Below are 24,492 nucleotides of genomic sequence, written 5' to 3'. Positions count from 1 at the left end.
GGTTGTCGGACCTTTGGATGCACTATCATTTGATTCCCTTGCTTTTGCGGAATCCTCTGATGAACTTTCATCCGGTTCCCCTCGTTCATTCTATTCACTGGAAGACTCTTGTTGTCAGGTGCAACGGAATTGAAATGGTGAAGATCTAGGTTTTACACTTCCACAAATCTTTACTTCTTTCGTTGCGCTAATGATTGTTTCTTAGCATGAATGATGGTTCCTTGTATTTCCCTGAAGAGAGGGAATGAGAGAGAGAGGTAGAGATTTGTAGAGGAGAATGACACTCGATGGAATCCCAACCAACCCTCCATGCAATACCTCAAGTGCAAACTCTACTGACTTGAATGGCGTGGTAACTCTTCAAAATGAAGCACCTTTGGGGTTGATTTGATGCACCTTTGGATCCATCTCGATGTGGGATTGCTGATGGCCACCAAGGGGTAGATCTGGGGCTGATTTGCGCTCTTGATGTGAGAGGAATGAAGGGCTGAAAACACAGATTTTGATGATGCCGATGATGGACAGAAATTGGAGCACTCGATGCGGCGAAGGAATGGCCGAGAAGAGGCTCAATTGGCTGTCAAAGTATTGGACCGCATGTGGATGGCTGCCGTTAGTAGATCTTGCACATCTCTAGAGAGGCAATGAGCTGAAAACTGAAAACTGAAAACTGCTGGGAATTGCTAGTGCTAGGGCTGATCTGGAGCAAAACGCCAGGTTGCTGACTTGGAGCAAAAATGCTAGGCTGCTGGTTGCAAAAATGCCTGGCTGATTTGCTCTCTGCAAAACATTGGGGTTGATTTGAGCGCTACTGCAAGTGGATGAGATTGCTGCCTGTATGTGTACTGGTGAGTGTGTATAAGTAACAACCAATACGTTAAGTACTAATACTGAAAGAATGATAAATACGAGTTTGGAATGCAACCTTGATTGCACACCAAATCCGCTTAAAGGGCTCTTTTACACTGGCAAAGCCACATCACAAAAAGCCCATCTGCCCCAAAAACTAGGTGCTTTTGGAAAGCAACTCATATGTGAGAGTGACTCCAAAAGTAACTCACGCTGGCAGGCTGCTCTTTTTCAAACTAGTGATCTCTTTTGTTCTATTCTTTTTCGATTTGCGTACCAGCGTTCTGATGTTTTTGGCTGTGTGCAAATAATCTCTCCCATCATCAGTTGCTAAAGCTGCTTTTGAGGCATGTGCAACCAGCCATGTCAACCGTTGGCAATTTATCCGCTCCTGCTCCCTCTCCCATGTCAGTGACCAGCCACTTGTTGCCATGTCAGCAGGCTGCCACGTCCTTTGTTTGTACTACCATATCAGCAGGTGGGTGCTGCCACATCTTTGCCGCATCAGTAACACTTCGTCATGTCAAATGTGTGCGACATCATCAAGTGATGACACTATGGTGAGCACCCACTTGCTCAGCTGTGCTCAACTGTTTGATGACTTTGACCACCCTCTACATGATAGAGGCTAGTTACAATGGTTATTTAGAGTTAGGTTTTGATCTTGAGACAATTACACCTTAGGTACAGAGTCTAGATTATATCAACTGCATACAACAACACAAGAACGTGTGGCAAGGGTGATGTCTATGATTTCTCAAAGCCATTAAATATCTCTTTGGAGCACTTGTGCAAATGGCTCGTCTCCTCGAGGCCTTAGGGAAAGGCATCACTTGTTTTATTTTCTTAAGGATATCTCTAGAAGACTTACCTCATCTTCGTTTGAATTCCATGCTATTAGAAAATTTCATCGTAACTTTATATGATGAGTGTTCTAAGAACTTTGTTGTTACGTGCAAAAAGCTTTATTCTGTTTGGCGCTAAACGTCAAATTTGAATTCTGCCACCAATTGGGACTGCTCTGATCTCGTTCCATACATTTGGCTTATTATTGAAGGAAAGGTCCGGTAAGGCCTCGGAAACTCTTTGGTTGCAAACTTCCATCCCTTAGCATAATTGTATTCTCTTTGCCATAAGAAAAAGCATTTTGACTTCTTCATTTCTTTAAACTCGTTTCCACGTTTCTAAAACTGAAGCGCTCTCTTATACTTCTCTTATTTCTTGTGGTGCCTTTTCTCTTCCATGCTCCAAGGCACTATGGCGTATTTGGCTTTGTTGTCACCGCTTGATCATCTTATCTATAAATCATTAGACTTTGTGGCCCTTTCAGACACAACCACTGACCTTGTTTGTTAAAATGTTTTTTCCTTTAGGATCCTAGATTCTGGTTTTAAGGACGACTATTTTTTAATGCAAACTATTGCCGGTCTGATAGTTTAGTTGGTTTTTGTATGCATGTTTGGAAATGATAAAAGCTCCCCAATCAATCGATTGATCAACCTTACAGAGTGCACAATTGCATCGGGAGATGATGATGGAACAATTAAGGTAATTGTATATTTGAGAGAGCATATAATAAGGAATTTAGGCAAGGACAGAGTCATGAACGTTCTTGTGATGTAATAAGCAGGTTTGGGACACTCGGCAAAACAAGTGCTGCACCAGTTTCAGCCCTCATGAAGATTATATATCTGATCTTGAATTTGTTGCAAGTACGTCACAACTTTTGGGAGTCAGGTGACTATAGTTCAGATCTCTACCTTCTGAACATGTGGTTTTGATAGCCGACTGTTGGCTCAAATTGGGTGTAATGTTATTTTTGTGGTGTTCAGTGGTGATGGAACACTCTCAGTGTGCAATCTGCAGAGCAACAAGGTGCGAAACTTTATAGCTTTTCTGGGATGTAGAAGCTTACACATTAGTGCATTGTTCACATTTTGTCTCCTGTACAGGTGGATGCCCACTCTGAGTTCTCCGAAGATGAGTTGCTTTCTGTTGTACTTGTCAAGGTATGTTTATTTAGTGAACCTATGCATATCTTGGACATACCCAATATATGAAACATGGGCAATATCTCGTAATGTACAGGTTTGGTCCAAATGTTGCCAGTTTTTGGTTTGGGGCTCATATCCCCTCTAAATAAAAGTACACTAGTGGGTTGGACGATTTGCCCTCATCGCTTCGATGGCGACTATCAGGATGGTTCTTGTTCTAGCTAGCAAGATGAGGTGGCTGGTTCACCAGATGGACATGACATCTTCCTTTCTTAAAGGCGATATCATGTATATTTAGTAAGCCTCCCTGATTTTAGACTTCTGAATCCAAGGGTATGTATATTGGTCGAAGAAGGCATTGAATGGCCTAAAGTAGGCTCGTCATAGGTCAGAATGAGAGGATAGATACTTCTTTTTTTTGGAAATGGGTGGGTTTCTAGAGAGCAGCAACTTATCTGGATCTCTACATCCACAAGGAAAATGGACTGATGACAGGAATTCTGCTTTTGTGTGTTGATGATAAGCAGAAGGCCTAGGATGCCCTAGAGACGGAATCTGACGTGACATGGGATTCATGGGATGACCTAACTCTAGGCATTACAGCCAGGAATCCGACCTCAGAGTGACCATGGTAGGCTAGGGCTGCCCGGTGCCCACTCTAGGTGTCTCCAGAGTGTGTTGGTTTTGGATAGTTATGGCCCATGTTGGTTACTGTTGCCACTTCCCTGTTTTCTGTGTCGAAATTGCCCCTCATGCAAACTCTTGTAATCCTAGCTTGTACTTTTTGGCCATGAGGGGTCTGGATTGCTGGACCTTCACCTAATTTCAGTATTATGTGGCCCCTCTCTTTATCTGTTAGGCCATCGTGCATTATTGAGGTGCATAGCCAGCATTACACTTCAACGCTCTCACAATGTCCCCATGCAGCTATTTTATTTGTATAGTCACTTTATTTTTGTACCATTTGGTGGCTGTAGAGATGTGATGATGTTGTATACAAATTTGTCTTAGGCAATGTTGGCCTTAAAAGATGTCAACAGGATCTTCTTTACTTCTCTCTCTGTCATATACTTGCTTGTTTGCTAAACTAAGATTGTGTTAAATATCTTTTGAACAGGAGGCAGAATAATATTTGCTGAAGCAACTTACTTTTCTTTTCAACTCCCTCTAATGGTTGTACGGTCTTTGCAGGATGGGCGTAAAGTTGTATGCGGTTCACAAGAAGGAGTCCTCCTTTTATATTCTTGGCCTTACTTCAAAGATTGCAGGTAGATAAATTGTGTGCAGAAGTGTAAGCTTAGCAAAACATTTAAAGGTTCTAACTGATTCTGCCTTTTCAGTGATCGATTTGTTGGGCATCCAAAATCGGTTGAATCTATGTTAAAAGTGAGTTATTTTCCTCTATAACACTCGTATTCTATCGAATCCTAAGAGAAGCCTTTTTTTTTTGGAGGTGTTACTAGCTGCACAGTGATATCATGTCCTGCTGCATCAACAAATAATTTGTTACCCTGCTTCAAGTTTATTTGGCTTTCTAATGAAAGGAGTGCCTACTGTGGAGAAGTACAATAGCAGCAGTTCAGGTTGTCGGACAACCAATAGGTCAGAAAAAGCAAGTAGCTGTTGAGACACCCTATTAGGGCGGATAAATTCATGATATTAAGCATTGAGATTAAAACTGACACAAGTAAATGAAACTCTTTACAATGATTAATCATGGGCAGGCATGAAATGAGTTGCATTGTGTGTAGGCATAGATATTTTGGGGGGCAATGTGGAGAGAGCTTCTAGGCTAGGTAAAGTGAAAAACTTGGATGTCTATATGTGGAGTATACCCACATATACATGTGCATGTACTAGTCAAAGGTGCAAAAGGCAATCAAGCTTCTAGAATATTCTTGGTGGAGAGCTTCCCCATGGTGTGGAGCATGTCTCACATGTTATTCTATGGAGGTCTAATCAGTGAAGCATTCATGATGATTGAAGTATTGATCAATGACACAATACTCAAGAGATGAACAAAGTGAAAAATAATGAAGTCATAAAGAGGTCACATGGAAAAGTGTCACATAGGCTATGACTAAACAAGTGAGGATGCACGCCATATGTTGGTACACAGGACAAAGACCACATGCCCAACAAACCTCACCTTGCAATTTGGATTAGTGATCGAACTGCATAGAGACCATAATGCTACACAGGCTACTAAAGTAACATAGAATATGACACATAGGCTATAAACAAGTCTCACTGGATCATGGTATCACATAGACTAAAGATATTTATGTTCAAACAATGAATCACCTAGGACCAAGCTATTAAGCTACCCCAAAAATAGACTCAATGAAGAGGTTGAGGATCATCCATATCCTCTATAGTACATCATTGTTCATTGTAATCACTTTGCATTGTGTAAACATGGAGATTGCTCCCTACTTCTTCCTTGTCTTCTTCTTCCTTTGACTCTGCAAGGTTGACTTGCCCCTTGTTCTTGAACTCGGTGCCATTTATTGCTTTTGACATTGTTCTAATAGAAGGTTAGCTTGTCTATAGCCAGAATTGTGCATAGGTGTAGGTAGCATCATTAAGAATGAGCTATTTTTTTTCTCTAGGTTGGTAGGATTGAGAATTTGCATTAACCTAGAGTCATTGCTCTCTCATGTTATCACTAGTAAGTTGAAAAATTTTGATGGTTTAACACTACTTTGGTACCAAAACATGACACTCTTTTGAGAAATCCAGATTCAATGCTACTTGCATCATACGGTGTTTTTAAGAAAACCCTCTCGACATGCTTAAATATGTCAGCTAGAGAGTCTCAAAAATATAACCTTTCATTTTAGAAGCTATCATGATGAAGAATTATACTACTCATCAAGTGGACCTTCGTAAGCCTGCTATTGATGCTTTGAAGAAATTGACTTTATAAGCTCAAGGAAAAATGAAGAGTCCTTGTAGAAAATCGTACATGATTTTTCCACAATTGTGCTATATATAATTGCAAGTTTCATGCGCAAAAAATTTTACTTGAGAGTATATAAAATAATGTGAAGTTCTACATGTTTGATATGACCATTTCAATCATATCGTTGTATACAAAGAAAAATATGTTTTGGATGTATTTGTGAGTTTTAGAAAGTGATACATTGCTTACCCTCTCCATTGAGTACTCAAGGTGGCAAGTAGAAGTGCTTTGGTAAGCAACAATTATTGGATTGTTTCAAATATTCAAATTTGCGCATGAAAAAACTTTGATATTTTAATTTTTAGGACATAAGCATTCAAAACCTCAAATAACTTCAAATTTTCCATGTAGATCAACTGGATGTGTCGAAGTACATGGTACGGACACAATTGGGGCACCTAAAACCTTGGAGGACTCGAGATTTTCAAGAGATTTTGCACAATAAAAAATTCAAGATAGGTTCAAGCAATGAGAGTTAACTGAGGTAGGGAGCTGAAAAAATACGTAGTTTCTTGGTTTCAACATATAAAGTCATTTTTAGTTGTCAAACTGCACTAGAATAGCCCCAATTCCATGAGAGGACCTTTGGAAGACCAAAATTATGCTCTTAGTCAGTACGTGCTTAAGTCTGCAATTATGTGTATAACTTGCAACTGACTTAGAAACAAGTCCTTGAAGGTCATTCCATTGTTTTGAAACACTAAGTACTAACACTTGCCTTTACAAACGCAAAAAAGACCATCTCTACAAAAGGATATAAGCATTTTATTGTTTTGGCAAAATAGCATAAAATTTTACTAAAATTTATTGCTTAGAACTTACCATAATTCTCTCCATAGGGCTTGTATTTTGACATGGAGAAAAATCCAATGTTTTTTTTCCCTCATAACCTATGGTAGAAACAAGGTGTAAAAGACTTGTTTCTATCTTGACAATTAAATTGCCAAAACTTGGTAGGAAAACAAGACACTTTAGTGCTCAGGGCACTTCAATGTCCAACTACAGAACTAGTGTTAATGTTGACAATTGTTTTAGTGTTTTTTGTCTTATGCATGTTTGGCTTTAGCTATGGGTTCAACTATGTTTTTGGAAGCATAATTATGCGGGATGTGTATAGACTACAGAGCTCTTAATAAGATTACCATCAAGAATAGGTTTCTAATACTCGAGATTGATGATATACGTGATAGATTATAGGGCTCTACTTGTTTTAGTAGAATTGATTATAAAAGTGACTATCATCATTGCTATTGGAGATGTATACAAGACCGCGTTGAGGAAAATTCCTCGTCCTCTGATTCTAGTGAGGATGAGAGGAGGCGGAAGAAGCGAAGAAAGGACAAGAAAAGCAGATCAAAGACAAAGTCTAGAAAGCACAGAAAGCAATCTAGAAGTTCAGAGGGGGACACCTTGTCTTGTTCAAAAAGTTTGGATAGTGATTCTTACACTTTTGGAACCATTTATGGTAAGAAATAGAACCACCTTATGAGACTGGCTCAGTATGACTATTTGGAAAAGAAGAAAAAGAAGACCAAAGAGTTAAGGGATGGGGTCAAGCCATACAGGTTGACACTTTCTTAGGTTTTAAGGATGCCCATCGAGCTCTTAAGAGCCCACATACAATAGTTTGACACCGCTTTCTTTGGGGGTCACTTCTCAGAAGCCTCCAAGGTACGAAAGGCGGCATCTTATCTTAAAGGTAATGCTCAGACATGGTGGTCGACCTTGCTCTTCCATAAGAAAGCTCCGAAAATGTGGGTAAAGTTCAAGAGATTGTTCACCTTGGCATGGTTGACCAAGGAGGGTATCATTACGGCTTGGAACCATCTGAGGATGACAAAAGACGACACTTTGGCTACTTATTGTCAATGGTTTTGGTTACCTTTTTGCCAGTGGCTTCTTTTCAAAAGATCCCTTTTTTGGAGGAGATGGAGCGTGTTGTTGTGGCTTACCAAAAGAGACCCGACGGTGCTATTTGAAGCAAAAGTCCTAGAGTATCCAAAGTAAGCTCCTTGAGTTATCCATCAGACAAGTCAGTGTCCATATCAACAGGGAAAGAGACTTCCGAAAAAGAGGAAGGGCAAGAAACAGAAGAAGAAACCCAATGGCGCGAAATTGACAGTAGAGCAACGTGCAGAGTACTACAAAGAGGGCAAGTGTTATGGTTTAGGGGAACAAGGACACATGCTTGCAAAGTGTCCTAAGAAAGAGCCAAAGGAGCAAGCTGAGGACATGTCAGAGAGTTCCAAATCTGGAAAGAAAGGAAAGACAAAGGTAGGACTGGTTCCAGATTTTGTGGGAGCGACCTTGGAACAAAAGGATGGGAGTAGTGAACTCTATAGAGCGTGGAGCAAAGTACGAGACTAGGAAGTCCTGATATTTTTCGATGGAGGAACCAAGGCCACCTTCATCTCACCAGAGCCAGCGGATCGGCTTGGGATAATGCCTGAAGGAATGGGACCACAGATGGCTGCGGTTTTAGCGGCTCCAGGGCAGTAATGTCGACATTACCCTTGTCATAGGCAAACTACAGTTGCATGGTAAACACTACTTCTTCCTCACAAGCTACATGTTATGGTCATATGTTTGCTACTTCACACAGAGTGCCCTGTAAGTACAGTAGGGAGGGCACATACATCATCGTGCCTGAAATTACAAAGAGGTCGCAATATCTGGTCACCACGTTGGGCGCATAGCTGGTGGATTGGTATAACTAGGGCACAAGGACTTTTATATCATGTGTCACGGGGACGTGGCAACTACTAGCAACTGCTAACCTTAGTTGTTGGTTTCTTTCCAAGGGGTTTTGTTTTATTTTTGAGACCCTCTTCTTGAAGTAGCAAACGGTCGGACATTGTATGGCCAATGTGAACGGTAGTTTCACCCGCAGATGGGTAGTGGTCGGCATTGGAATCCGTATGGTAAGAGGATGTCTAGGCGTAGAGCAAGATCATATAGGTCCCCCCAAGGTAGGATCCGTACGTATGTACGGATCTGTACGGTACGTCCGTACCGTACGGTACCGTACCGTACGGATTCGTACTGTACGGTTCCCCCCCCCCCCCCCCCCCCCCCCCTGCAGTGCTGTGGGTAATATGTGGAAATAAACCCTATTGTGGCAAGAATTTTTGGTTTGCCCTTCTTTAGCCTTATCCCAACACCTAGTTTTGTAGACATTTCGATACAACTTGCATTTATAGAGCACACACGAACGTCATTGCGGTGGTGAATATAGGAGGGCAAGCACGATCAGGAACTCGTATGAAAGCTTTGCCTTGGTTTATAGAATAGTGAACTAACATCCTTGGAGTGATACTTATGAATTTTGTATCAAGTATAGACCATATTGTAGGTTTTTGGAATTAAAAAAAAAAAGCCTACGAATTTTACGTACCTAACAACTCTATCTATTCGGTACTACGTACAGGTCGTACCGAATACGTACCGTACCTTATGTACCTTACCACCTTGGTCCCCCCGTCGCACTTAGCAAGTTGGTGGATACTAGGAAGTGAACTCAATAAAGGCCTAAAGTCAAGGTGTGACTACCAACAAAAAGTATCCGACAGTTGGGCCACATTGCACTTTTGGCTGCGGTCCCAATGAGAATAGATGGTCTGATGACCACGGGGAGCCCAACGGAATCATTTCATAAAATTTAGAGAAGTGCTATTTTGGGCCGCGAAATGTGTTCGCGTCATTACCTCCGGTATGACTACGGGAACACTTTACAACTCTGCTGCGAAGTCAACTAGGCAACCGGTCGGGAGATTTTTAAGCGGCGAACCCCAAACGGGAAAATGCTTGTAAATGCGCCAAGTGTCAACTTTTCATGCGCTTTTCTCCTACCGAAAAAAGGGCGCTGAATTTTATGCTGGGAGAGGCCTCATTTGCTCTCTGTCACTCACAAGTTAAGAGCTATGGAGTGCTTCCTTCCCTCTTATGTACAGTGCGGTGCCAGGTTTGATGCCCTACACGCTACCCACTGCTTTCTCTCTCCCCTATGAGCAGTATGTTATGCCTCTCTAGTGGGCTTTTCATTTGACCAATGTACAGTTATGTGGGTTCATGCGCGATTGCCGAGGCAAGAGCCTCTTGCACAAGTACTGGATTAGCTAGCGGCTAATCCCCTGCAGGTACAGGTGAATTCGGAGAGGTTTCACGTGAGAAATCTCGTCCGATTCAAAGGGCAAGTAGCCCTACAGGTGTGGGAGCTCGAGGTCTTGCTACAGATGCGACTGACACGCAAAACGGAGCCCAAAACAGGGAATTACAGCCTGCTGTGTATTTTTGCAGGTTTAGGGTTTCGGCCCTAAACGGACCCTAATACCCCCATGAGGTTTGGGGACGCGAGGGGACCGCTGTACAGGTGATCTGGCACATTTTCGGGGCAGAAAACAGAAAATTCAGCGTACTGCAGATTCTCGCCAGGTTTTGCAAAGTGTCCGTATGCGTCGGGAAAGTCATCTATTGCGTGGGGATACTGACTGTGAAGCGTCCTAGTACAGTTACTGTGAAGTGTCCTAGTACAGTTATGCTGTTGAAATCGGGCCAGAACAGGTGTTTCTTAGCCTTGATTGTGCGGGGCAGCTCGTAGGAGATCACAGGTTTTATTACCTTTGTTAAAGAATAAAGAAAAACCGAAAGGGGCGCCAAATTTGGGGCTTACAGGTTGTCGGCGTTTGCTCGGAGCATTCTTGCTCTCGAGCCGTGTGTGTACTTAGGTGTTAATCCCCGTTACAGGTTACCTTTGCAAAGTACTCTGTGTGTGTCTAAAGTAAAGAATTTCGGGTGAAAGCCAACGCCTACCGCCCCACGCGTTGGTTTCATGGTTTCGTTGCCGGGATATCAATCACTTTTTCCTTAAAGAGTGAGCCTGGATTGTTTTGGGTAAAGACACAGAGTGCAGGAACGCGGGATTACACTATGGCCGACAAGGGGAAGGGCATTATGGAAGAGGGTTCCTCTTCAAAGGACAGGCAGGAGATCCCTATGGTTTTCGAGATTGGCGAGAGCTCACGGCCACGTCAGTCTGTACCTCCTGTCAATGTGAATGTCCCTCGAGTGGTACAGGGCTTTATGACTGGGCAACTTGAGGATGATGCGTTCAAGACTCAGTTAGTTGCCGCGGTGAATGTCTTTTCGCAGCTGGTGCAGAATCCAAGGTTTATGGAGTTCTTGAAAGCGCCACCAGTGCAACAGCAAAATAGGCAACCTACGCTGCGTACGGAGCTTGTTGATGCTCAAGTCCAGGTACTTCATGCGGCTCGGGAGGAAAGGGAACACTCGTATGTTGCGGAGTCAGGGGCTCCAAAACAGGTTCCTCCTGTGCTTGAACATGTGGCTAGAGCGCCTATTCCACAGGTTATGCCAGTTCAGTCCGCCACCTTTCAGAGCTAGCATGCTGTCTTGAATGGACAGGGAACTGGATACCAGGCTATGCACTCATTTTTTCCACCACGCACGGTACATCGTGGGTATTTCGGGGGTGGATCAGTGTTCCAAAGTATGGCTGGTTATACGCCTGGAAGTAAACCGTACATGCCAGAAACAGTGTTCAAGGGTATGCAAGGCATTATGCCAAACCCCATGTATGGTAGTATGGGCATGCAGCAGGGTTTTCACTGCAACCAGGGCCAATTTGGGGTGCCACAGGGTCATTTTGGCATGGCTGGTTTTTCTGGACAGCAGCTAGATATTGCACCTTTGACGCAAAATGTCAATGGCAAAGATGTGCCGATCATGCCTACTACAGTGCCCATGTTGCAGACCATCCCTTATGACAACTTGGGGGCACTAGAGAAGCCGAAGGCTTACAAAGAAGGTGGTGCAGTTGTAAAGTTCAGTACCTTCAGTGGTTTCGAGGATAAGACAAAGGCCCTCACTTTCCTCCAGCAGTTTGATACAGCTTATGCGGGAGGGAATTTTACAGAGGCCTCGAAGGTCAGGAAAGCTGCCACTTTCTTAAAGGACAATGCGCTTACATGGTGGACGACATTGTTAATGCAAGGACAAGCACCCGCCACTTGGGTTTACTTCAAGCAAATGTTTGCATCTGCTTGGCTATCAAATGAATTTGTAGCCGACGTCATGACAGATTAGCACCAGCTTACTTCAGCTTCGTGCAAGAGCTTGCTGGAGTACAATAGGAGGTTTTGTAAAGCGTTACTCTCAGTGACCTCCTACAGATTTGTGCCATTGACAGAGCAGATAGAGAAGTACTGTTGTGGGCTGCCTAAAGGGTTTCGCGATTACTGTATAAAGAACAGAGTGGCTACCCTCAATCAGCTTATGGAAGTTGCGACACTGGTCTTGCCTTGTTGAAAGGAGAGGACAGTGGATTTCCGAGCAGCGACAAAGGAGGGTAGCAAAAGAAAAATTCAGCGAAGAAGCCCTTTGTAAAAACGGCTCCTGATGCGTCACAGGGGTCTGAAAAGGCCACCAAAGACAAGGATTCAGCCGGGACTTCTGGAGCGCAGGCAAAGAAACAGAAAAGGAAGCCTTTTGTGCGCAAGTCGCTCGAGGAAAAGAAGGTCCTGATGGCTGAGAACAAATGCTTTATATGCGAGCAGCCTGGTCACTTTTCTATCAACTGTTCGCAAAGGAAAAGACTAGCTGACTCAGAGGATAAAGAAGACCAGAAAGGCACGAAGCCTAAACCCACGGCAGGTTTAGTGCCAGACATGGTGGGTGACAGGCCCAACACAGATGCCAGTGAGTTATGCAGGGCATGGCGTAAAGTTAGGGATCAGACGGCACTTATCTTCTTTGATCCAAGTGCCAAAGCCAACTTTATCTCACCAGAGTTAGCTATGAAGCTGGGTATCAGAGCTGAAGAGATGGGGTACACATCAGAGGCAGGGTTGGCATGTCCTGGCCACTCAGAGTGTGTTACTCCCATCATTGGAAAACTGCGTCTACATATCTAGTCACATGTGGACACAGAAGAGTTCTACATCATGCCGTTGGAAGGTTGTGATGCCTTGTTGGGGATCCCGTGAATGTTTCGAGTGCATGGAGTTTTGGATGCCTACAACAAAAAGATCACTGTACAGCATAGGGGCAAAACTCACATCTTGGATGTAAAGCTTAAAGGAGAGTCAGTCCCTGTTGTATCTGCTTCTGCTATCACTTGTGTAATAAAGAATCATCTTTCTGTGTACTTGATCTTTGCACGTGATGTCTCAGATAGTGATCAATCAAATTTATCTGTGCTAGATAAAGAAAGGCCAGCATTTTTGCAAAAGTTTATTGACTGTTTTTCTGATTCATTACCGCCGCAATTGCCGCCAGAGAGACCTGAGGACCATCAGATAGATGTGGTGCAAAGGTGTAGCCCACCAAATAGACCTCCCTACAGGGTTAGTGCGGCGCAACAGAAAGAGATTATGGGCCAGATTGAGGAGTTATTAGAGAAGGGGCTGATTCAGCCTAGTTCTTCACCCTTTTGCTCCCCAGTGCTCCTAGTGCAGCAGAAGGATGGCTCATGGCGCACGTGTATTGACTACCGTGCGTTGAATAAGAATACCATCAAGAATAGGTTTCCTATTGAAACCGGCCGGTGGGGCGGTAGGCGTTGGCTTTCACCCGAAGGTCTTTACTTTAGACACACACACAGAGCACTTTGCAAAGGGAACTTGTAACGGGGATTAACACCTAAGTACACACACGGTCCGGGTGCTAGAATGCTCCGAGCAGACGTCGACAACCTGTAGGCCCCAAATTTGGCGCCCCTTTCGGTATTTCTTTACTCTTTAACAAAGGGAATAAAACCTGTGATCTCCTACGAGCTGCCCCGCACAATCAAGGCTAAGAAACACCTGTTCTGGCCCGATTTCAACAGCATAACTGTACTAGGACGCTTCACAGTCAGTATCCGCACGCAATAGATGACTTTCCTGACGCATACGGACACTTTGCAAAACCTGGCGAGAATCTGCAGCACGCTAAATTCTTTGTTTTCTGCCTCGAAAATGCGCTAGATCATCTGTACAGCGGTGCCCTCGCGTCCCCGAACCTCCTGGGGGTATTAGGGTCTGTCTAGGGCCGAAACCCTAAACTTGCAAAAATACACAGCAGGATGTAATTCCCTGTTTTGGGCTCCGTTTCGCGTGCCGGTCGCATTTGTAGCAAGACCTCGAGCTCCCGCACCTGTAGGGCTACTTGCCCTTTGAATCGGACGAGATTTTTGACGTGAAACCTCTCCGAATTCACCTGTACCTGCGGGGGATTAGCCGCTAGCTAATCCAATACCTATGCAAGAGGCTCTTGCCTCGGCAATCGCGCATGAACCCACATAACTCTACATTGGTAAAATGAAAAGCCCACTAGGGGCACATAACATACTACTCATAGGGGAGAGAGAGAGCAGTGCGTAGCGTGCAGGACATCACTCCTGGCACCGCACTGTACATAAGAGGGAAAGGAAGCACTCCATAGCTCTCAACCTTTGACAGGTTCTCAATGAAGCATCCCCCTAGCATAAATCGAGCGTCCCCTCTTCTGCTCTTGACCTGTAATGCATCTGTGAACAAATAGATGCAAAAAGGGGAAGATTTTCATGGCTACCAAAACCTGCGTATTGCTGAAAACGCAGCAAAACAGCCCTGTAAACACACATCTGATGCCTTCCAATGCTGAAAATGAGCTCCCTAGTCCAAGGTAAAGTCATGGGAAGCTAAAAAATGGAGAGAAATGGCTGAAAATCATAGTTAACAGCTTCCAAAACTCCTCCAAAAAGTCAATTACGAGTTCTGTTCTTCCACACTTGGTAAATTGACCAAAAAGTGCCACTTGGCACTCATACATGCAATTTTCCCGCATTGGGCTTCCTGCTTAAAAATATCTCAATTGGTGCATCAGTTGACTTTGCAGCAGAGTAATAAAATGTTCCCTTGGTCATACCGAAGGTAATGACGCGAACACATTTCAAGGCCCAAAGTAGCAGTTCTCTAATTTTTAGGAGATGCTTCCGTTGGGCTCCCACTGATCATCTGACCATCTATCCTGATTGGGACCGCATCCAAAAGTACAATGTGGCCCAAATGCCGGATACTTTCTGTTGGTGATCCTACCTTGACTTTATGCCTTTATTGAGTTCAGTTCCTAGTATCCACCAACTTGCTAAGTGCGATGGGGGAACCTACATGATCTTGAACTGAGCCTAGACATCCTTTTACTTTACGAGTTCTAGTGCCGACCAACTTCCCGTCTGCGTGTGAAACTACCGTTCACATTGGCCATACAATGTCGGACCATTTGCAACTTCAAAAAGAGGGTCTCAAACATTAAACAAAAATCATGGGAAAGGAACCAGCAACTAAGGTTAGCAGTTGCCACGTCCTCGTGACACAACCCCCTCTTGAAATCGCAAACGTCCTCGATTGCATACCATAAATACAGGCCATAGATGATCTTCTGTGGTAAGCACCTTTTTATCATCGCATGTATCCGCAAGAAAGACTGTCAAAACATATTAATGAGAGACCTTCATACTTTTGTCAAACTGTACACTGCTGTTGCACTGAATCCATGAGTACATTTGATGTGCTAGCTTTATCATTACCCCTCCTTTGCAGACATTGGGTTGGGGCTTATGTAGGCTGTAACGCGAAGGGTTCAAGGTAAAGCTGCAAAACATTTGGTGACTCTGACAATTCATGCTCTTCCATCCACTTTGCATCCATAGGTGGATAGTTCTTGAACTTCACCACATAGCATCTTGCAACCTGTCCCTTAACTTTTTACCTGTGCAAGAGGCTCTTGCCTCTGCAAACGAGCATAATTCCACAACACTGACATACCACCCACGACCAAGCAAGCTCAAATTTCAAGATGATTTACCAATGCGTCATAGAATCCAAGCAATCACCTCAGAGAATCGGCAAGCAACGTGTCATCTGGCAGACCCACATCACTGCCGCAAGAGATCAAGTGGCCAATGTACCACCGTGAGACCTCTCCCTATCTCATCTTGGTTCATACTTGCAAACCCTAAAAATGCAGCAGAAAATCAGCCCTAATTTGACCACTTTTTGGCAGGGCGAACATGTGGAACCCTCTTCCATAATGCCCTTCCCTTTGTCGGCCATAGTGTAATCCCGCATTCTTGTACTCTGTGTCTTTACCCAAAACAACCGAGGCTCACTTCTTGAGGAAAAAGTGATTGATGTCCCGGCAATGGAACCTTGAAACCGGCGGGTGGGGCGGTAGGTGTTGGCTTTCACCCGAAATTCTTTTCTTTAGACACACACACAGAGCACTTTGCAAAGGGAACCTGTAATAGGCATTAACACCTTAGTACACACACGGCTCGGGAGCTAGAATGCTCCAAGCAGACACCGACAACTTGTAGGCCCCAAATTTGGCACCTCTTTCGGTATTTCTTTATTCTTCAACAAAGGGAATAAAACTTGTGATCTCCTACGAGCTACCCCGCACAATCAAGGCTAAGAAACACCTGTTCTGGCCCGATTTCAACAGCATAACTGTACGAGGACACTTCACAATCAGTATCCCGACGTAATAGATGACTTTCCCGACGCATACGGACACTTTGCAAAACCTGGTGAGAATCTGCAGCACGCTAAATTCTCTGTTTTTTGCCCCGAAAATGCGCTAGATCACCTTTACAGCGGTCCCCTCGCGTCCCCGAACCTCATGGGGGTATTAGGGTCCGTTTAGCACCGAAACCCTAAACCTGCAAAAATACACAGCAGGCTGTAATTCCCTGTTTTGGGCTCTGTTTCGCGTGCCGGTCGCATTTGTAGCAAGACCTCGAGCTCCTGCACCTGTAGGGCTACTTGCCCTTTGAATCGGACGAGATTTCTGACGTGAAACCACTCCGAATTCACCTGTACCTGCGGGGGATTAGCCGCTAGCTTATCCAGTACCTGTGCAAGAGGCTCTTGCCTCGGCAATCGCACATGAACCCACATAACTGTACATTGGTCAAATGAAAAGCCCACTAGGGGGGCATAACATACTGCTCATAGGGGAGAGAGAGAGCAGTGCGTAGTGTGCAGGGCATCACTCCTGGCACCGCACTGTACATAAGAGGGAAAGGAAGCACTCCATAGCTCTTAACCTGTGACAGGTTCTCAATGAAGCATCCCCCCAACATAAATTGAGCGTCCCCTCTTCTGCCCTTGACCTGTAATGCATGTGTGAACAAATAGATGCAAAAAGGGAAAGATTTCCATGGCTGCCAAAACTTACGTATCGTTGAAAACGCAGCAAAACAACCCTGTAAACACGCATATGATGCCTTCCAATGCTAAAAATGAGCTCCTTAGTCCAAGGTAAAGTCATGGGAAGCTCAAAAATGGAGAGAAATGGCTGAAAATCATAGTTAACAGCCTCCAAAACTACTCCAAAAAGTCAGTTATCCAGACTTGGTAAATTGACCAAAAAGTGCCACTTGGCACTCATACATGCAATTTCTCCGCATTGGACTTCCTGCTTAAAAATCTCTCAACTGGTGTATCAATTGACTTTGCAGCAGAGTAATAAAATGTTCCCCTGGTCATACCGAAGGTAATGACGTGAACACATTTCACGGCCCAAAATAGCAGTTCCCTAATTTTTAGGAGATGCTTCCATTGGGCTGCCACTGATCATCTAACCATCTATCCTCATTGGGACCGCATCCAAAAGTACAATGTGGCCCAACTGCCGGATACTTTTTGTTGGTGATCCTACCTTGACTTTATGCCTTTATTGAGTTCAGTTCCTAGTATCCACCAACTTGCTAAGTGCGATGGGGGAACCTACATGATCTTGAACTGAGCCTAGACATCCTTTTACTTTACCAGTTCTAGTGCCGACCAACTTCCCGTCTGCGTGTGAAACTACCGTTCACATTGGCCATACAATGTCCGACCATTTGCAACTTCAAAAAGAGGGTCTCAAAAATTAAACAAAAATCATTGGAAAGAAACCAACAACTAAGGTTACCAGTTTGCCGGGAGAGCTACCTCTTGAGAGACATGAAGATCATACGATTGATTTGATATCTGGTAGGACGCGACCGAACCGGCTAGCTTACAAAGTGAGGAAAGTCTAGAATGAGGAAATAATGAACCAAGTAAAAGTATGTCTCAAGAAGGGTCTAATTCAACCTAGCACTTCACATTTTTGTGCACCAATGCTTCTTGTTTTGAAGAAAGATGGATATTGGAGAATGTACCCACCAAGGGGCTAGGTCGGCCAACCTAGAGAGAGACCCCCACGACCCAACAAAATACTGCAGGAAATTGTCTGGCCAGCCACAAATTGGCCGGGCGAGGACCCGTGGAACCTAAATGTCAATGCAAGGCTGGCCAACCCGAGTGCAGACTAGCCGTATACACAAGTATGCATATCCTTTGTGAGGTAGCAGAATGGTGTAACTCTTAACACCTTTTCCTTTAGTAGAATTACTATTTGGCCATAATTTTCATCTGATACAGCTTGGAGTAAGAGGGCTACCTGGTCCTCTACATCATCTGGGCATTAGATGTTTTTGAGTTGAGTACAATTGAGTCTATTTCCTCCCTTCTTTCATAGTAATGCCATACAATTGCAGAAATTTTGGAAGTTTAGGTTTTGCTCCAAAAGTATTTCACTAAAGCTAGCCATCCTTCTAGGGTTGTTTTGCATGTACCTAGGTAGTATATAAAATTTTCATCCAAAGAAGCAAGAAGGATACCAAAGGCTTGCTCATCCTTTACTTGGAATTGGGCTTGACTACAGACCATAATTTCTCTTCATAATGTATGGAAGCCTTTTCCATCAAATTTGTCTAGAGATTCTTCTCCATTGGTGCACCCTTTGTTAAGTGAGGAAGATCTTATTGCTTGAATGGTTGGGCAATGTCTAGTCTGCTATGTGCAAAATTAGAACCGTAGGATGATCAGAGCGCACTCATGGGGATATGAATTAAGATTCAATCTTCAAGAAATTGGAAGCTTAGCAAAGAAACCTTCTTAGAAGCCCAATAAATGAGCTTGAAAGTAACACCCTTCGATTGAGGTACTTGAATTGCTCTTTGGATTTTGAAATCAGAGAGACTTTCTATAAATCTTGGTCATATACTTCTTAAAAGCAATGACCTCATCAAGTTGATTCAAAAAAGAACTTCCAACTTACCCAAGAAAAGCCTCTGCTCTTTGTTCACTGTCCAAAATGTAGAGAGCTGGCTCTCCCCCGTCTGTTGGATGAATTGATTTGAGTGTTCCGGTTTTTATCTTTAGCCTGCAAGCAATGGTCAAGATTTGCATTTTGTGCCCTTCAATCAGCAAAGGTCGGGCATGTTGCAAGTCAATAAGATAAATTAGCATAGTGGTCATGTTCGCCCTTAGGTAGGAAGTGTTTATTTATTCTGTTGAAGTTGAACTCATAAAGGCTATATAGAGGGCAGTATGTCTTGTTTCATCAAAATGGGGCACGAGGAATGGTATGCTTCCTATAATTTTGGCATACCTTCTGGAACTCAAGGTCAAAGAATTGAAATCAAGACTAACGCACAAGCAAATGAAACCCTACAATGACAGTGTATCGAAAGAGTTTTGTCTAGGGCTTGGGCAGCCTCTTGGGCTTTCAACATATGATATGCAATCATAGATACCTTGAGCAATTGTGGAAGAGCATCTAGCCTAGGTAAGGTGAAAAAGCATACAAGAGGATATATGTGCACGCACTAGGCAAATGCAATCAAGCTTCTAGAGTATTTTTGGTGGAGAGCTTTCCCATGCGGTGGAGCATGTCTCACACACCCAACAACAGCATCAAGGAGTTAAGTCACTAAATGGAAAAAAACAAATCAAAGCGATTGATAGATTCACCAAAGCAAAGTCTCGTCGCTTTTTTCTTTTTCTTCAGAGGCTAGGGCTAGCTTTAGTCAATAATGTTGTAGGTAATGTTTTATCCTCTTACAAACTAATACTTTGCTTGCTTTAAAAGAGTTGGCATTATTTTGGAATTTGATCTAGTTAATCAGGTATGTGTATCAAACTCAAGACTTTGGTTTTTGCATAGGCAGATTGTGGTGCTGTCATCTGGTTTCTCTGAGTAGCATTCTATGGAGATTCTTATGTATTGCCATGGTTATGTTTTACTATATTTCTGCATTTGCAGTTCGATGAAGATACTATTTTGACTGGATCAAGCGATGGCTTAATCAGGTACCAGGCCTCTTTTAATACAGCAAGAACAAAGGGTATCACAGGTTCTAAGAGTGGTAGATAACTGAGTGCTACATTTTCCATTAGGGGCTTTTGTAGGTCTTTGAGGTTTTGATTTTTATATCTTTTCATATTATTCCGGTTGAAATTTTTACAGAAAGCTTCTACTTATACTCTGCTAAAGTTTAAATGGCTGAAGCTGCTCAAACATCTCCAATAGCTTAGGAAAATTAAACGCCCATTTAATATTTTGAGTTTCTGCATTCTTGTTCTCTGTAGCACTGAGCTTTAGAACAACCCAGCAGCTCACATGCGGAGGGACAATGCTAGCTGTAATTGATAGATAAAAAGCTTCCCATGGTTGACTATAACTGCATCTTGAGGAAGTTGTGCATGAAAATCTTTTTAAACTCATGGAGGAGCTTGTCTGTTTTGCATTGTTGCCATTGGATGCTTTGTATGATTCACAGTGCATGGATTTCTTTGCATACTTGAGGTAAAATCATTATATGTGATTTGACTTATCATAGGTCTGGTATGCTTTTTTTTTTGACAGGCTTATTACTATCCTTCCCAATAAGATGATAGGGGTTATTGGAGAGCATGCCGATTTCCCTATTGAACGATTAGGTATACTATTGCGAGTATTTAAGTGTTCTTTCTCTTGACAAAGGTCAAATGGAAGAGAATCTTATCCACTTTCATTTTGAAACCTTTCAGCTCTCAGTTCTAATAAGAAAGTCGTTGGGAGTGCATCACATGATCATGTTTTAAAGGTAAAAGAACTACATTCAATGTTTCATATCCTTTTTTGATTTTTTTTTTTTGCATGGTAAAGTTTTCAACAACCTGGCAACTTAAATTCATTTCTTGCTGTGGAGGACCCTAGCACATTTAGAATGGACTAGGCAGCATAGTGTACTTGTGTTAGCTTAGGGTATTAGATCTTCCAACCAGTATGAGCTGCCTAACATACTACCCAGATTAGAGAAGAGATTCTTTTGAGCCTTTTACAGTTGAGTTTTGAGACAAGTTACGACCACAACCATCCGGAGGACCTTCAGGGTTTCCATTGTATCCAAGTTGATGAGATCTCAAGGAAACACGCTTCTGTTAACATCTTGCATGCTTTCGGGTGATTCTTTATAGCCAATTTACTTTTTTTAGGGGGTAATAATGGATGAGAGTTTGCCACTTATTTTAGTCCTACAAAACAAGCCCAGCCAGCCACGTAATGAGTTACTTGTAATCAGCATGTGAGTGCTCTCTGTTTATTACATAAATAAATTCTGCGAGGGACGCCTACCTTAGGGGCCAATAATCTCCGAGATGACCTCTGCCTCTCATCTGAAGGTGATTGTCTACCTCATATGGTGGATTCAATTCTGGTCTCTTCACTTTTCTGTGATTTAAGTCTACTACGATACTTTCCCACCGGTCAAGTGTTGCAACTAGTGGTTTAAGATCTCAACACGTTCTTTTTCTTGTACAATCTCATCCAATATGCTACAATTAAGAAGAGTAAATTAGCCGGAGTTTTTCTTCCATTAAAGATTGTAAAGCAGCAGGAAAGAAGATGATTGAAGCATTTTGGCTAAGAAGATTATATACCTGATAGATATGTGATAGGAGCTAGTGAAAGAATGCAATATGAAGACCGTTTAACCGAAAGGGTGAGGTCCAGACTGAACATTCGTGGGATAAATTTTTTATGAATTTACAGCTTTTTTAATTTCGAGGAGAAATGTACCCTTAGGCTGACACACATAAAGGCATGATCATCAGGGTATATGTGCCGGATATACTATTGGGTCATGTAGGACTGGTACAAATTAACATTCAATAGGCATGGTTGAGCAGGCTCGACATACCATGGAACCTCTAAATGTTGGCACAGGCCGACACTAGATTGATGTGTAAACAATGGCAAGATTAATGTAAAGAGCTGTCTATGTGACTGGATTAATAAGTGAGATGCTAGATGACTAGACAATGAGTGATGACTAGACTTTATGACATGGTAGTAATTAACCAAACTCTAGGCCGTCTAAAAAAGTAACTTTGGGCTATGATAATTTGTACCAACCATTAAAGAAGAGGACGGAGGGCTCCTTATTCAGCAAGGCAGGCAATTGTTTGGACCCCTCTACATTACAAAGAGATCGTGTTCTCTTTTTTGGAGGATGCCTGGCCTTCACTGTTGGGGATGCCAGGGCATTGTTTAAGATCCTCCATTCAGCAGACTGAGGCTGTTACTTTTAACATGTAAGATTATGTAGCTGCTATGGTAAGGAACTGTCATGATCTTTCAGATATTGTGCCAGACACTGGTTATTCCAAATGGGTATCATTATCTTATACGCCTCTGATGGTACAGATATTGTTTTAGGGGGGAATTAACCGTGGGTAGTTAACCTGCAGTAGCCCAGCTAGGGGGCAGGAAACAGACTCGTACCGAGTTATCTAGAAGAATGATCAGCATTATTCATTGATGTGCTTGGTGTGCACGTTGGCTAACAAGTGACACTCTTCTAGAGCTTGTGGACAAAGGACTCAAACGTCAAGCTAGTGCCAGACGTAAAAACAGATGGTGTTCAAAACCTTTGAAACATGATTTTAAAGTTAATACCCTGGCATGAAGATTGTCTTCCTTTTTTAAATATATGTGGGATCCATTGCCTCCCATACAAAAAGCAATAAAGTGCCAAGAACCATTAATATATGAAGAAACATGGGAAAATACCTCTGAAAAAACCGTCAAGAATTTAAGTTGTTTAATGATTAAAAAATGCTTGAAAAGTTATTTAGAAAAGTTGTTAGTGTTTCCAACATGTTCAAATGCAACCCTTGCAAAGAAGAGGATTTTATGCTCTCGGTGTTACATGTCTTGTTTTCGTTCTAGATGAGAGCTTGCATAATCTATGCAAATTGACTGGCTCTAATACTTGTTCTGTGCATGCAAACTAATCCTGAGAGCAATCTATGAGTGCTTTAGTGACTAGTTCGAATGTATGCAAGCAAGTTATTGAACCAAGGTGCTTTTTTCTGGTGACTTTGCTATATGCCTGCGATTTTCAGTACCTTTATTGGCATGGTAAGTGCATGTGTAGTGTGTATGTGATCTCCTTGAAGGTTTTTTTTTAAAGCTTTGAGGATAATCCTGTATGTAATCAACATGCTTTGTGGCAGTTATGGGATGTAAGCTATTTGCACGAAGGGGAACTGAATGCACTGGAGGGTCAAGCTTCTAAAGACCACAACAAAACTGTCGATCAAGACTCTGATATGGACTCTGACGAAAAAGCGGCCAAAGGTTAACTCCTCTATTACCATTTGCCTTCTCTTTTGGCATGTGAATTAAGAGGTTCATGAATGGGGGTTCCTTTTCAAGATGTACCTTAGGCTAAATCATTTGAGATCAAGGGTTGTTTAAGCTCAGCCACTGCAGTTCATCCCACAAGTGTAGTGTATGACTTGTTTTCTGAAGTCAGCAGTCTGTGCAAATCCTCATTTTAAGATTTCTTGACGTCAGAATGCTTCCTTGCTGGTAGTAAAACAGATTGAAACAACCCATGGACGCTGTTTGGCGTGTAGATTGACCCTGGATGTAGCTGCAAATCCTCATTTTGAAACTTAGAATGCCATCGCTGATGGTAGTATAATAGAGTGGAGCAACCCACAGACGCTGTTTTGCATGTAGATCGACCCTGGATGTATCTAGATACTGTATATTATAGGACAATGTTTTCAGTAGTTTTCTTTAAAGAAAAGGAATTCTTTGTTGAAACCTTTCCAGCAACTGAACTAAATGTGATGTTTGACAGCTCCAAAGAGGAAGAAAGCTAAAAGAAACCCAAAGAAAGCACAAAGTTCAGGCTCAGCTTCAGGTTTCTTTGATGACTTGTTGTAATTAGGTTTCTGATTTCATGTACTCCTGCTTAGGCCAGTGCAATAGCCCAATCAAAACCAAGGGTTTGCTAGGTTATACGACCTTGTCTGAGCCGAACAGATTTTGTCACACTGAAATTTCTCTATTGTAATCATTTAAATGTAGAGATTTAAGATGCATGCAAGCCGTGCCTACTCTTTTTGGGTTGAGAAGGCTGAAGGTGTATTCTTTTTGTTATTTATAGAGTGGCCAACAACGTGTGACATCAAAGATGATGTTGGAATTAGAATTAGAAGAGAGTGGCATTTCATTCACTGGTTGGGTGGGCATGTAGTCTTGATAGTTCAGCATACGTGGCTTCCATGTTGGCTCAGAAAGTCGATGTTTTCTCAACACTATCAAGTTTGGTAATGTGTAACACGCACATTGTCCGGGCTTCTCAAGGCAGGAATACTGCATTCATTATGACCAATTCATCTCTCGTCAAGGTTGGGGCCTGGTTTACAGGCAGATCTGCCCCTCCATCTGCAGTACATTATACAGCAGCACTTCGGAGCTGGCCATTGGATCTCTGCCACCTCAGCAGATACATAAGAAAACCTACCTCCCCACGACAACGACGACGTCACAGAA

General features: G+C 42.8%; 1 protein-coding gene across 2 annotated transcripts in view; it reads left to right on the top strand.

Annotated features, from left to right (window-relative positions):
• WDR55 (transducin family protein / WD-40 repeat family protein) overlaps positions 1–24,084 on the top strand; it is an 87,041-nt gene extending 62,957 nt beyond the window's left edge. For both annotated transcript variants that reach the window (XM_086522774.1, XM_086522775.1), the window contains 11 exons: positions 2,325–2,397; positions 2,480–2,586; positions 2,682–2,724; positions 2,802–2,858; positions 4,035–4,111; positions 4,184–4,229; positions 19,924–19,970; positions 20,527–20,600; positions 20,691–20,746; positions 23,160–23,283; positions 23,795–24,084. In XM_086522774.1, coding sequence (XP_086378900.1) covers positions 2,325–2,397; positions 2,480–2,586; positions 2,682–2,724; positions 2,802–2,858; positions 4,035–4,111; positions 4,184–4,229; positions 19,924–19,970; positions 20,527–20,600; positions 20,691–20,746; positions 23,160–23,283; positions 23,795–23,880 — 790 coding nt within the window. In that variant the 3' untranslated portion in view covers positions 23,881–24,084. The remainder of the gene's footprint in view (positions 1–2,324; positions 2,398–2,479; positions 2,587–2,681; positions 2,725–2,801; positions 2,859–4,034; positions 4,112–4,183; positions 4,230–19,923; positions 19,971–20,526; positions 20,601–20,690; positions 20,747–23,159; positions 23,284–23,794) is intronic.
• The last annotated feature ends 408 nt before the right edge of the window (positions 24,085–24,492 follow it).

This window comes from Adiantum capillus-veneris, chromosome 11, assembly GCF_014529385.1.
Source record: "Adiantum capillus-veneris isolate H3 chromosome 11, ASM1452938v2, whole genome shotgun sequence".
In the NCBI taxonomy this organism is placed as follows: Eukaryota; Viridiplantae; Streptophyta; class Polypodiopsida; order Polypodiales; family Pteridaceae; genus Adiantum; species Adiantum capillus-veneris.
The sequence above is the reverse complement of the archived record's forward strand: the minus strand, read 5'-3'. Positions and strand labels throughout refer to the sequence as shown.